The sequence below is a fragment of the Dromiciops gliroides genome, chromosome 5 (genome assembly GCF_019393635.1).
Source record: "Dromiciops gliroides isolate mDroGli1 chromosome 5, mDroGli1.pri, whole genome shotgun sequence".
NCBI classification, from domain to species: Eukaryota; Metazoa; Chordata; class Mammalia; order Microbiotheria; family Microbiotheriidae; genus Dromiciops; species Dromiciops gliroides.
This window is the reverse complement of record NC_057865.1, coordinates 257,918,005-257,931,536: the sequence shown is the minus strand read 5'-3', so window position 1 is coordinate 257,931,536 and position 13,532 is coordinate 257,918,005. Positions and strand designations below refer to the sequence as shown.

The window sequence follows — 13,532 nt, the reverse complement described above, 5'->3', positions numbered from 1 at the left end:
GCTAACTTAAAATGAAAAAGCAGGCTTTTGCTGATTCTGAAAATAGATCAGCTCAATATCATCTAATCCCTTAGTTTTTCTTCCTCTTTCTGTGTTCTCTTTTTGGGCTACTTCCTTGATTATTACTACTGTCATTAAAGAGAAAAATGATGCAAGTATTTATTGAAATGTTGTTTCAGTAAATAAAAGCATGGCTTGCTTAACACAGACAAAAAATACAAATACACAGAGCAGCTGTGTGGCACTGTGAATAAAGTCCTGGGCCTGGAGTCAGGAAGACTTATCTTTCTGAGTTCAAATCTGGCCATTGAAACTTCTGAGCTGTATGACCTTGGGTAAGTCACTTAACCCTGTTTGCCACAGTTTCCTCATCTGTAAAATAAGTTGGAGAAGGAAATGGCAAATCTGTCTAGTATCTTGGCCAAGAAATCTCCAAATGGGGTCACAAAGAGTTAGATATGACTAAAAAACAATTCAACAACAACACAAATAAGTGACATACAGAAAGAAATGAGGTAATGTTGTTAGACAGCACATTACCTGGCACATAGTTGTCACTTAAATGCTTGTACCCTTCCCATTCTTCAATGTAGAGAATTCCCCGTGTGGAAAGTCCCTCCACCTCTGTTGGTTAGAAGCTTGTAGTCTCATAGAGTTTCTTAGGTGAAGGAGAGACTAAGAGATTATGTGATTTACCCAGAATCTCATAGTTTATGTTAGACTCAGCATTTAGAACCATTGGAAACTTGCTTACACCAAGCCTAGACCTCTGTCCAAGGTACTTCTACCAACAATAATTAATGACTATGTTATTTATTTGTTTGATATTTCTGCATTATTATGTTTCATTTTCATGAAACATGCATATTTAAAACCCTGTTTTTTAAAGTATATGCTATTCTTGTTACCTGAAACTACATATACTATTAAGAATGGCAGCTGTATTTTGGAGCAGAAATAAAGCAGAGAGTTTCTTATGGAAAGCTTGCTTGGTTTGAATGCTTTAAGGAATATAAAGAAAAATGATTCTTAGAGGTGTCATAGTATTTAGAGCTGGAAGAGACCCTAAGAAATTGCTTGGTCTAACATTTATTTAACATATGGGGAAACTGAGGGTCAGAGAGACAAGATGATTTATCTAAAATTGCACTAGAAATAAGAAAAGCTAGGCTTCGAACCTTCTGACTCCAAACCCAGAACCATTTACACCCCAGAGAATGACCATAAATAATGGTGGAATAGACACAGAGTCAATGTGCATGAGAGTTAGTGAATCTACTCATGAAAGTCCTAAGACTCACAAATTTAATGGAGCCTTAAAAGGTATCTGGTGCCAACCCTTAATCTTACAGAAGAGGATACTGAGACCCATTTAAGTCCAGAAATCTTTTCCATCTTCAAATGGAGCAAAGAAGGGAGTGAATCTATAGGAATCTATAGGAAAAGATTCTGAAAAAGCCAAAACATGTAATTAAACTATTGGAAACAAGCTTAGAACATGTGGTATGGGGCATTAAGTCGAGGCTGAATGAGAATAACATTTTGCATATCCACTGGTACTCCAGCAGTAAGAAAAAAAAAATATGGATACATTGCCCACTATTGATAGTAGCAAGAGTGAAAATAATGAGCCCAAAGAAATGCTGGTTGGAAATATTTTATAAAAGTAACACATTTTTGCTTTACATGAAGAACTGAGGCTATAAGTGGCCCTTAACACATCCACACACGTATGCACACTAATAAGACTGCAATGCAAAAAGAAATTGGAAGCTGTTATGCAACAGAATGTGAAAAATTACATGCTGCATTTCACTGGAAAGATAACACGTCACTACCCTCAATTTATAAACACTCACACAGACATGTAAATAAACAAATGGACTTGTGGCTGGTTAAGTGTATCCTCTATTTTATTATTTCCATTCTTCCCCACTGACGGCCTGTCACTGATTTATTTTTACCAGCTGGAACCAGGGGAAAGGATTAAGCAATATATGAGTATATTGGTTGTATTTTCCCTAAATTTAATTTCCTTCCACCTTCAGGTTTTCCACCTGAGAATAAGGAAGATAGCAAAGTTTGAAGAATATCAGAACACCTTTTGCAAAAGATCAGCAAAATTAAATGCTATTTTTTTTTTGGCTTCTGGAAAACTATTACAGCTGCAAATCTGGTAGAAATAAACAAAACTTAACCAACACCAAAGCAGTTAAGTACCCCACTTTAATATATGAGTCACTGTTAAGGAAACAGCCACATGTGACAGCACTGTTACACAAACCCAATCTGGAAAAGCTATAGGCTAAACTGAAAGGAATGACTACTTGAATTCTGCCAGGCATCTTTATTGGGAAGAGCTGAGCACAAGCTCAGCTGTTAGAGGTCAGTGGAAGGGAACCACTAAACTTAGGCCAACCACTCACAGGAAGATTCCAATGTCATCTAGTGCTGTTTGAAATAACAAGCAAGCTTTCCAGTTCTCTATGATACTTTCCCTTTTTTTCCCCAGAAAGAAATAAGCAAATTTCTCATAGTGCTTTGCAAACATTCAAAGTGAACACAAAAAATTAAGTCTTCTTTGAGATGATCAGTTACCTTAAAAAGGAGAAGTTTTCTGGGTAGTTTTGTATTTTCATTCATGTCCCTGTTTGGGATTTTCTTGGCAAAGATACTGGAGGTGTTTGTCATTTCCTTCTCCAGCTCATTTTATAGATGGGGAAACTGAGGCAGATAGGGTTAAGTGACTTACCCAGGGTCACACAGCTAGGAAATGTCTGAGGTGAGATTTGAACCCAGAAAGATGAATCTTCCCACTCCAGACCTGGCACTCTATGTACTGTGCCACGTAGCTGCCCTTTGGGTAGTTTTAGTATTAAATTATTTTGTTAGCCATCATTTAAAAATCTTAAAATGTAATCAATGTCAACAATTGTGGCTCTTAGTTACGCATATACTCAACAGAAAGAGAGGGAGTGAATGGCTGAAAGATGAAGGAAGTTCACAAGGGAATGGAAGGATGGAAGGAAGGAGAGGTGAGAAGAGAAAAGAAAGAGAGATGGTGAGGGAGGGAGACAGAAAGACATAGACACAGAAAGGGAGAAAAGGAGAGACAGACAGACAGTGATAGAGAGAAATAAAGAACCAGAGTGACAAAGACAAAAAAGAGCAAGAGAGAGAAGCAGAAAGACAGAAGCAGAGAGACAGAGAGGAAAAGAGAGGGAAAGGAAGAGGAAGAGAGGGATTGGGAAAGAGACAGAGACAGAGAAATGGAAAGAGCAAGAGGGACAGAGATAGAGAGGCAGAGGCAGACAGAGACAAGAGACAGACAGACAGAAAAAGGATTGAAGAAAACAAGAGAAGGGATCACAGAACTGGAGCTAGAAGGGACCTCAGAGGTCAAGGAGTACAGTATAAATACAAATGAATGGGGAAGGGGGTCTGTTATTTATGTGATCTTGGGCAAGGTCACTTCTCTTGCCTTCAGTTCTCATCTATAAAATGAGGAGGTTGGGTAAGATGGCTTCTCACATCTATTCCAGCTCAGAATCTCTAATCATAGTCTTCATCTCTCCTTCCACACTTGAGAAAACTAGACTCCAGACAGGAGACACAATTCCTCAGGTATTAAATTGCTGAGCCAAGATTGAAGAAGAAGAAGAAAAAAAGTGAAACTTTCAAGTCAGCAACTACTCACCATAATGCATGTAACAGTTGCCTCTTGTAGGATCGAGCTGAATAGCCTTCAAGAAGAATTTCTCAGCCTCACTCTTACGGCCCTTAAAAAGGGAAAGGGAGAAAGTAGATGACCAAATATATATATAGTCAGTCACCCTTTATGGCTCATAAGTCATTACCTACCTCCTGCCTCAAATTATTCTACCCTTAATTTCTAATGATTAAAAGAAATATCTAATGTTCTAGTTACTAATTTCCAACTTTCATATGGATGTGGAAGAGTTTCAACCATTTGTTGATATTTCATATGGTTAAAAAATCTACATAATCTTATAGCATGTGGATTAAAATGATGCTTCTAGAAACTTTGGTTTTATTGCTAGTGCCTTACATCTTAATCCTTAAGTGATTGATAGTTTGTTACTTTAACTTATATTTTAATTATTAACTGGTTGATTAGCTATTTGTTACCTTGACTTTTTTACTTGGAAAATAAAATGAATAATATTGATGCTAGTTTTGAGTAAATGACTAACCATATAAATCACAAAATTCCAGAAACTAAGAGGTAAGAAGACCTGAGATCTCCTGGTCAAAGCAAAAATCTGTTCTAGAACATCTGTAATTAGTGTTCATTAATGAGGTGAATACCTCCAGTGATTTGGAACCTCCTACCTCCCAAGGCAGTGCAATCTAATTTGGGACAATTTTAATTATTAAAGTTATTTTCCTCCTATATAAAATAAAAATCTTCCTCTCCACAACTTCTGTCAGTGTTTCCAGGTTTTCCCTACAGAAGAAAACAGAAAAAAGCTAATCTCTCATCCAAGAAAGAGCCTTCAAATAGGCAATGGCAGCTAACAATACTAACCCATCCATTTATCCCCCCAAAATGTGGCAACCAGAAGTAAGGACAAGGTACCAGATGTCCAGCAGGACTATAACTTCTGTCATTCTGGATATCATGCCTCTCTAATTGCAGTCATTAACCTTGTTCTTAAATTACTCTGCTGATTCCTATTCAACCTGTAGTCTGCTAAGATCCCAAGATCTCCAGACAACTCTTTCCCATTTTGTACTTATGAAGTTCATTTCTTGAATCCAATTCTGTGCCTTTATTTTTGCCCCTATTAATTTCTTCATGTTAGCCTCTGTGCAACATCTTTGCCCTTCAAGACCTTTTTTTGGATTCTGGCTATCATGAGCATATTAACCATTGGTCTTATTTTCTTCATCTGTGAAATGAGAGGGCAAAACTCTCAGGTCCTTTCTAACTCTAAAAATGGGATCTATCATCCATGTTTCTCAGTTTTTTTTTATCATCTGAAAATTTGAAAAGCTTGTTATCCCAATCATTAATTAGATTATCTAGCAGAACAGAGCAAAAATGGGCTATTGTAGCACTCTATTAGAGACCTCCTTCCAAAGTAATATTATTCCTTTAATTATTAATTGGGCATTGGGTTTGCTTATTTATCCAATTTCAAATCCAATAAACCATATTATTATCTAACCCACATCCCTCCATATTGTCTGCAAGGATCTAAGAAGAACTCTGTCATATGCATGATACAACATGACATTTGGAGACTTATTTAAGGGCAAAAATGTTTCGCCAACCAAGATCAACGCCTCTATGCTGAAATTAGGATAGATTTTCTTTTTAAATTACTGAAACTTTCTTCAAGATTTAATTGGTTCAGGCCTGGCTCATTTTCACTTCCTGGGTATAAAACAGCCAGTCCAAGAGGGCCCAGAGTTTTTGCCCTTCAGCTCGTGACCAAAGATCAGCCGCTTGAACCACACTGGAAGTTTGGTTCAATCGAATCAATGCTTTATCCTGGATAAACATCCCTTCCTTGTTCTGAATATCATTCCCCTGCTGAGTCTAAGGAAACCTCCTGTTGTTAACAGATAGATGGATTACCAGTATATCATTTTGCTTTAGTTTTGGATCCAAGCTACCAGGGAATTCACTTGAGTAAAGGCAAATTCATTACAACCTGGAAAAGTCTCTGGAAATCATTTCCCCTCCAATGATCCAAAACTTTCATTTGACAGATGAATAAACTGAGCACACTCCCACTGGCCCCACCTCCAAACTACCTCCAGAGAAATTAGTTGACTTGCTTGAGGTAACGAAGCTTGGTCACAGTGGAGTTGGAGCTAGAAACCAGTCTTTCCTGGATACTACTACAGGGCCTCTTTCACTGTACCATAATATTTTGAGATCCTCGATGAAAAATATGATATGAACCATATAAAGTGAAAACCCTAATATGTATTATGTTTGAAAATATTAAGGAATAAAGGGACGGGAGAGCAATCTTTATGTATGTTGCTTTCCTGTTTTTAAGGATGTCTGAAGGGTACTGCCACAACTAAAGCAACAGGATGAGAGGTAATAAAGAGTTGTGTGTGCTGCCTTAGCAAAACAATAGATTGAACAGCAATAACAAAGACATATACAGCTCATCAGAAAACAAGCAGAGTAGTGTCCTCTGTGATGGCTCAGTAGACCAAGTCATAAAATTCAATGAGGCCCATCATCTGCCTCATGCCAGAAGAAACACATCGAAAGCCAAAACACTCTTTCCCAAAGGAAACACTGGACCCTCCTGCAAACCCCCATTTGTTTTTCCTCTGTGGTCATTAATTAGCTGGTTATCTGCCAACTAAGTGAGAGGGCAAAGAACTCATCAGAAGGAGCCAGTGGGTAACCAACTAATGTCTTATTGCCAAAGTCACTTTGGAATTCATACCATGAGCTTTGGTTTAGTGATCCTGCAAGTGGAAAAAATTCTACTGTATTAATTAAACCAACTATTATATCACTTTCTTTTTTATCAGGATAACACTTGAAGTAATAGCAGAACATGAAGTATTACTTTTGTAGCAAGTCTTGCCCGTGTTTAGTTATGGAATTATCCAGGTAGGAAATAATTTTTATTGAAATACAACTGTCTGAGTTACTTCCACATATGCAACCCATATAATCACTAAGCATTCTAGTTGACTCAATTCAGTTCAATTTAGTTCACATTGATTCAGTAACCCTTCTTTCCTAAAGTACTATTCTAGGCTTGGGAGAGACACAATTCTCAAGTTAATGAGTATAATCCAGCACTCTAGCTCTATTTTTGTATTTTGGCTCACTCTCTCTCTCCCTCCTTCTCTCTCCCTCCTTCTCTCTCCCTCCTTCTCTCTCCCTCCTTCTCTCTCCCTCCTTCTCTCTCCCTCCTTCTCTCTCTCTCTCTCTCTCTCTCTCTCTCTCTCTCTCTCTCTCTCCCTCCCTCCTTTTCTCCCTCCTCTCTATATGTCTTTCAGTATTTCTCTCTCCCTCCCTACTTCTCTCTCTACCTCTGTCTCTCTCTCCCCCACTCTCTCTGCCCTTCTTTCTTTCTTTCTTTCTTTCTTTCTTTCTTTCTTTCTTTCTTTCTTTCTTTCTTTCTTTCTTTCTTTCTTTCTTCCTTTCTTGTGTATGTATGTATGTATGACTTTCACTCTCTGTGGTGTTATCTGATCTTCTGGTTTAAATATCAGTAGATGACTTCCAGATGTATACATCCAACATTAACTCTCTCCTGAGCTCCAGCCATATATTTCCAAATAGCTGATAAATATCTTCACCTAGATGTTAAATAGTTATCTCAAAATCAGCATATCTAAAACAGAATTTTCTCTTCTTCCTTAAATGTTGCTCTTCTCTTAATTACCCTATTTCCACAAAGAGTACCATCATTTTTCAAGTCATCCAGGTATGTCACCTAAATAAGGCATAATTGACTCATCATTATTAGTCACCCTTCTATCCAATCAGGAACTCAGTTCTTGTTGATTATTCCTTTACAACACCTCTCCCACCCATTCCCTTCACTAACATTGCCACCACCCTATATCAGACTCTCATCACCCCTTATTGTTTGTTTTGTGTAATTTAAGATTCTAAATGTGGATTCTAATGTGTTCCCCCAGTTTGGGGAAACTGACTAAAAATCACTGATAAAACGAGTTTAGGTTTTTAAGGGTTTATTGGAAAATAGAAAGAAAAAGATTGAGAACAGAATTCTAACAGCCTGGCATTCCTATCTTTCCTCAAATTTCCTGTGAAGTCCTCTGCCGCCACCACCATCAAGTCCGGAAGCCAAAAAGGCCAGCGCTCTCTGCGCAGGCTCCCTTTCCTCCTTCCTGTCTCCTCCCAGACCATAGGAGGCTCCTCCAGTTGATTGGCTGGTAGCCTTGATAGACAGCACCCATGAGCAAATGTCATTTCCTGACGCCAAGGAAAAGCCACAATGCCTCTGAGGCATTTTCCTCATGGTGGAGCTCTCCACAGCAAGTCTCCAGTAGGTGGCGTCATTCCAATCATTACAGTCCCCCCCTTTTGTTCCTCAAGAAACAAAATGTTCCCTTGACGGAACAGTAAAAAGAATATAATAACTAATGCTAACTAATAATATGTGAACAACAATATAGAAAAGGAAGAGAGGAAAGTTTTGTCCAGAGGGGCGATTTTTTTTTTTCCTCATGAACCGACGCTTTGACATTAGTCTTGCAAAGGGAGGGCCTCTGCATAGGGTACATGTTACAGATGATGTATATTATAACAGAAAGGAGATAGTAAAAACTAACAAAGCAAAACAGTTCATATAAAGTCTCTGAGTTCTCTTGTCTTCTTGAAGTGGTAAGATGTCATCAGGAGGAAACTGAATTCTGGTCTGGAAAACTGGATTCTGGACTCTGGTCTGGATTCTGGATTCTGGACTCTGGTCTGGAAAGCTGGATTCTCTTCTTTAACTGTTTGAATTGCTGTATTTTTACTAAACCTTAGCATAGCATTGTCAATGATCAAATTAGTAAATTCCATTACATTCCCTTCTTTATATCCTTAGACTTCCAATAGAGGGTTGAGGTAGTTTTGCAATCAGTAACACTTTTTACCACCATGTGTCTGGATCAAAGCCAAATTTAGTAATGATTGGAAAGACGCCACCTACTGGAGACTTGCTGTGGAGAGCTCCACCATGAGGAAAATGCCTCAGAGGCATTGTGGCTTTTCCTTGGCGTCAGGAAATGACGTTTGCTCATGGGTGCTGTCTATCAAGTCTACCAGCCAATCAACTGGAGGAGACTCCTACGGTCTGGGAGGAGACAGGAAGGAGGAAAGGGAGCCTGCGCAGAGAGCGCTGGCCTTTTTGGCTTCCGAACTTGATGGTGGTGGCGGCAGAAGACTTCACAGGAAATTTGAGGAAAGATAGGAATGCCAGGCTGTTAGAATTCTGTTCTCAATCTTTTTCTTTCTATTTTCCAATAAACCCTTAAAAACCTAAACTCGTTTTATCAGTGATTTTTAGTCAGTTTCCCCAAACTGGGGGAACACATTAGAATCCACATTTAGAATCTTAAATTACACAGTTTTTTGTCTGTTTTGTTTTGTTTGGGCAATGAAGGTTAAGCAACTTGCTCAAGGTCACACAGCTAGTAAGTGTAAAGTATCTGAGGCCGCATTTGAACTCAGATCCTCCTGACTCCTGGGCTGGTGCTCTATCCACTGTGTCACCTAGCTGCCCCCATTTCATCACCCCTTAAATGAAAAAGTTTTAACATTTGTCTCACCGTATCCACTCTCTCTTCTCCAATTAATCTTACAATAGCCATCAAAGTGATTTTCCTAAAGCAAAGGTCTTTAACTGCTTTATTCAAGAATCTTTGGTGATTATCACCTCTATGATACAGAATCTCATCAATTTGGCATTTAAAAACCTTCAAAAAAAATCTAGTTTTTTTTTCAGGCTAATTACATACTATTCTCCAATTGTAATTTCCAGCCCAACAGGCTTACTCGCTATTCTCTATTAATGACACTCCATCTCTGCTTTTAAGTCAATGTATATTTTCCATGTCTAGAATATTCTCCTTCTGATTTCCTAAGGTTGGTAAGGCTCAACTCAAATACAAGCTCCTAAAAGAAGCCTTTCCTCATACTCACAATTTTAGTGATCCTCACAATTATGATGCATATATCTTCTGTCCAATTGTGAGCATGTTGCAGTCCCCCCAGTAGGACTGATTATACCAGGTACCAATTAGTACACATGATGCATCCCCTGAAGTGGTCACATGTATTCAAAATCACACTTTGGGAAGTTCTAATTACATAAAACATGATAATAATTAGTTCTAGCCCAAAGGAAATATGAAGCGCAAATTTAAATAATGACATCCACTACCCTTCAGGGGATTCATCATTCCCATGAACCGGGACCTTTCTGTATAGTTCCCCTCTCACATCTGGAAACGGAAACTGAACTAAATATCACATCGGTAGTAAATAACAAAGGTAGAATTTGAATTCAAGCTTGTTGATTCCAAATCCAGCATTCTATCCACTGTACCAAGATTCTTTTCCTCCCATTTCTCTTTTTATTCTTTTTTCTTTTCTACCCGTAATTATGTACCAGTGTGTTTGACACTGGGGCAGCTAGGTGGTGCAGTGGATAGACCAGTGAGTTTGGGATCAGTAAGACTCATCTTCTTGAGTTCAAATCTGCCCTCAGACACATGATACTTACTAGCTGTGTGACCCTGGGCAAGTCACTTAACCCCAATTGCCTCACTAAAAAAAAAAAAAAAAAAATTTGTCAGGCAAAAAGGGATGATGAGTCAGAAAAGTTTAAGAAGCCATGGTTTAGTCCAAGTGCTACAATTCAAAGAGGAGGAACCTACGGCCCAGGGAGGTTGTGACTTCTCCAAGGCCCATAAGTAGTAAATATCCTAGGCAGGATGTGAACACTGGTCTTCCAACTCCAAAGCTAGTGTCCCTTGCACGACACCATATTGAATTCCCTATACCATTGAAATTATAAGTCAAGACAAAAAAAAAAAATCAATCATGGTATTGTTAAGGGTTAAAATTCTAGCTAGTCTGTCTAAAATATCTAATGAGTGGTCGCCAATAAATTGTAAGCTTTAGCAAGAGTTAGACTTTTAAGCATTTATTAAGGAGAATAAGAATTTGGTAAAGAGAAAAGAAAGGCCTAGATTCCTATCTATTAAAGGGAGAGCACATTCCTAGCTCTGCTCTCCAGCAGCGTCCTCAGGAAAGAGCCCCAGAGCGAGCGCCAGTCTCTTCCTTCCTCCTCCCACTCGCCCACGTCACTTCCTGATGCCAAAGAAAAGACTCCTGGTCTTGCCCTCAAAGACCTTCGCTTCATGGGTGGAACTCTTCTACAGTAAGTCTCCAGCAGGTGGTGTCATTCCAATCATTACAGTATCATAACCTTATGAAGAATGACTATAAAAACAAAATATTGAGTTGTGTCTTGGATTTCCTTTCATGCACAACAGAATGTCCTAACCTAATAGATCAGGAAGAGCCTGCCTCAGTCATTATCAGATACGTGACAGTGGGCAAGATAGTTCACATCTCTCTACCTCAAATTCCTCAGGTCTTCCTGGCATTGAGGCTCATTCTTTGTCCACTAAGCCATGTTGCCTTTCTACAGAGGTTATAAATAAAATCAAAAGCTATTTCTTTGAAAACATAAATAATATTGATAAACTTTTGTCTAACCCAATTTAAAAAGAGAAAGGAAAATCAAAATAACTAAAACTTTTACAAATTAGCAAGGAAGATCAGTCTTGGAGACGAACTATTAGGGGACTTTGCAACTATAACTCATAACTATAACTATAACAAAAAATTCTCTGTTCCCAGGGGATGAGAGGAATCGAGTGAATCTTTGGGGATTTGGGGAGAGAGAAGAAGAGCAGGATCATTTCAAATGGAAAATGATATTAACTTTGAAGTATTATATAAATGTCAACTTTTAATATTAAGACTATATCTGGGGGCAGCTAGGTGGCGCAGTGGATAAAGCACCAGCCCTGGAGTCAGGAGGACCTGAGTTCAAATCCAGCCTCAGACACTTAACACCTACTAGCTGTGTGACCCTGGGCAAGTCACTTAACCCCAATTGCCTCACTAAAACAAAAACAAAAACAAAACAAAACAAAAAGACTATATCTGCAGATATTTTTGTGGGAGGTGGGAGACATGTGTTCCCTAAATAGGTCAATACACAAATTGGGTTGCTGAGAGTCACCTCAGAAAGCCAGAATGGCTTCCAACTTTTCATTTAAAATGTGTATCGATCGGGCATTTCCTTTTGGGCATGGAAAAGTCCTGAACATTCGCAAGATCATTTGATCCCAAACTCTTTGGCAACTGTACAGAAAAGAATCATGGTGGAGGTTTGCCACAGGGCCAGCCCAGGCTTATAATGTACTGGAACTGACACTCTCATTCTGCGGAAGTCAAGTACAGTGATGATAACCAGGAAAGTACTATTCAAGGGTTTAAAAAAAAATTGAGTCCTAGAGGACAGCTGGCGTGCAGCTGTGTCACAACAGAGAGCAAGATGTTACTCAGTACCATAAAAGGCGGCGGACACGATGAGAAGGCAAGCTGGCGGCCTCTGTGTGTTCTTGGCAGAAGGCCACAAAACTTGAATCCAGATGTACTTGATAGAGGACAAAGCCAGATGTAAATAATTCGCTAACTGTACACAATATATGCAATGTGCATTTACTTGTTGCCTTTTTTAGGGGGGGTGGTGTTGAAGGGGGTATTGACCTATGATTTCATGGTTGTGAGGATCTCTCAGTGTGGAAAAGCACTCCAGCAGTACAGATCAGTAACTCATGTGTAATTTACAGAACCACAGATGGGTTGAAAGTTGCCTGGGGTACTGAGAGGTTAAGGTGACTTCTTGCCTTTGGTCACATAGGATGTGTCAAATACAGGACTTGAAGCCAGGTATGTTTAACTCCAAGGCTGGCTTGCCCCTTTATACATTATAGCACATTCCCTTTCACATTTGCTTTTATTAGATGAAAAAAAGAAGCACCGTTCCTTTGGGTAAGCCATCAAATCATGGAAATAGCACTAGCTTGAAACCAGGCTTTAATTCAGATTCCATCCTTAACTAGCTATCTAAGCTAGGGAAGTCATTTAACATTCTCTCTCTTTTTCTTTTTTTTTTGGTGAGGCAATTGGGGTTAAGTGACTTGCCTAGGGTCACACAGCTAGTAAGTGTTAAGTGTCTGAGGCAGGATTTGAACTCAGGTCCTCCTGAATCCAGGGCTGGTGCTCTATCCACTGTGCCACCTAGCTGTCCCTCATTTAACATTCTTGAGCCTTGATTTCCTCATCTATAAAGTGAAAGTGCTGGATGAGTTTATCTATAAAATCATTTCTTGCTCTGTAGTTCTAGATATTAAGACCCATCTTTACAAATAAACAAAAAAGATATAGACCTAAAGGGAAATTTAATGATGATATTGGCAGCTAGGTAGATAGGGTGCCATATATGGACTCAGCAAGACTTATCTTTGTGAATTTAAATCTGGTCTCAGACGCTTACTAGCTGTGTGACCCTGGGCAAGTCACTTGATTCTGTTGGCCTCAGTTTTCTCATCTGTAAAATGAGCTGGAAAAGGAAATGGCAAAACACTCCAGTATCTTTGCCAAGAAAACCACAAATAGAATCACAAAGAATCAGGCATGACTGAAACAAGTTAACAACAACAACAACAACAATATGATGACAATATGAATGGAACCAATTATCAAAAGAGTAAATAGATAATAATCAGGTGATAATTTTTTCTACAACTTATGGTATTACAGAGTTGACTATAGCACTGAGCGGTTGCCCAAAGTCACATAGCCAGTACATATTGGGGGTGAAAACTGGACTCTGAGAATATATATATATATATATATATATTTACTTACATATATATTTTTTTCAGGGCAATGAGGGTTAAGTGACTTGCCCAGGGTCACACAG

At 38.8% G+C, this 13,532-nt stretch overlaps 1 protein-coding gene across 4 annotated transcripts in view; it reads right to left on the bottom strand.

Moving 5' to 3' along the window:
• The window catches only part of TMTC2 (transmembrane O-mannosyltransferase targeting cadherins 2), a 546,198-nt gene that overhangs the window by 137,494 nt on the left and 395,172 nt on the right, over positions 1 to 13,532 (bottom strand). For all 4 annotated transcript variants that reach the window (XM_043969066.1, XM_043969069.1, XM_043969067.1 and 1 more), the window contains exon 9: positions 3,698 to 3,779. In XM_043969066.1, the coding sequence (XP_043825001.1) occupies positions 3,698 to 3,779 (82 nt within the window). The remainder of the gene's footprint in view (positions 1 to 3,697; positions 3,780 to 13,532) is intronic.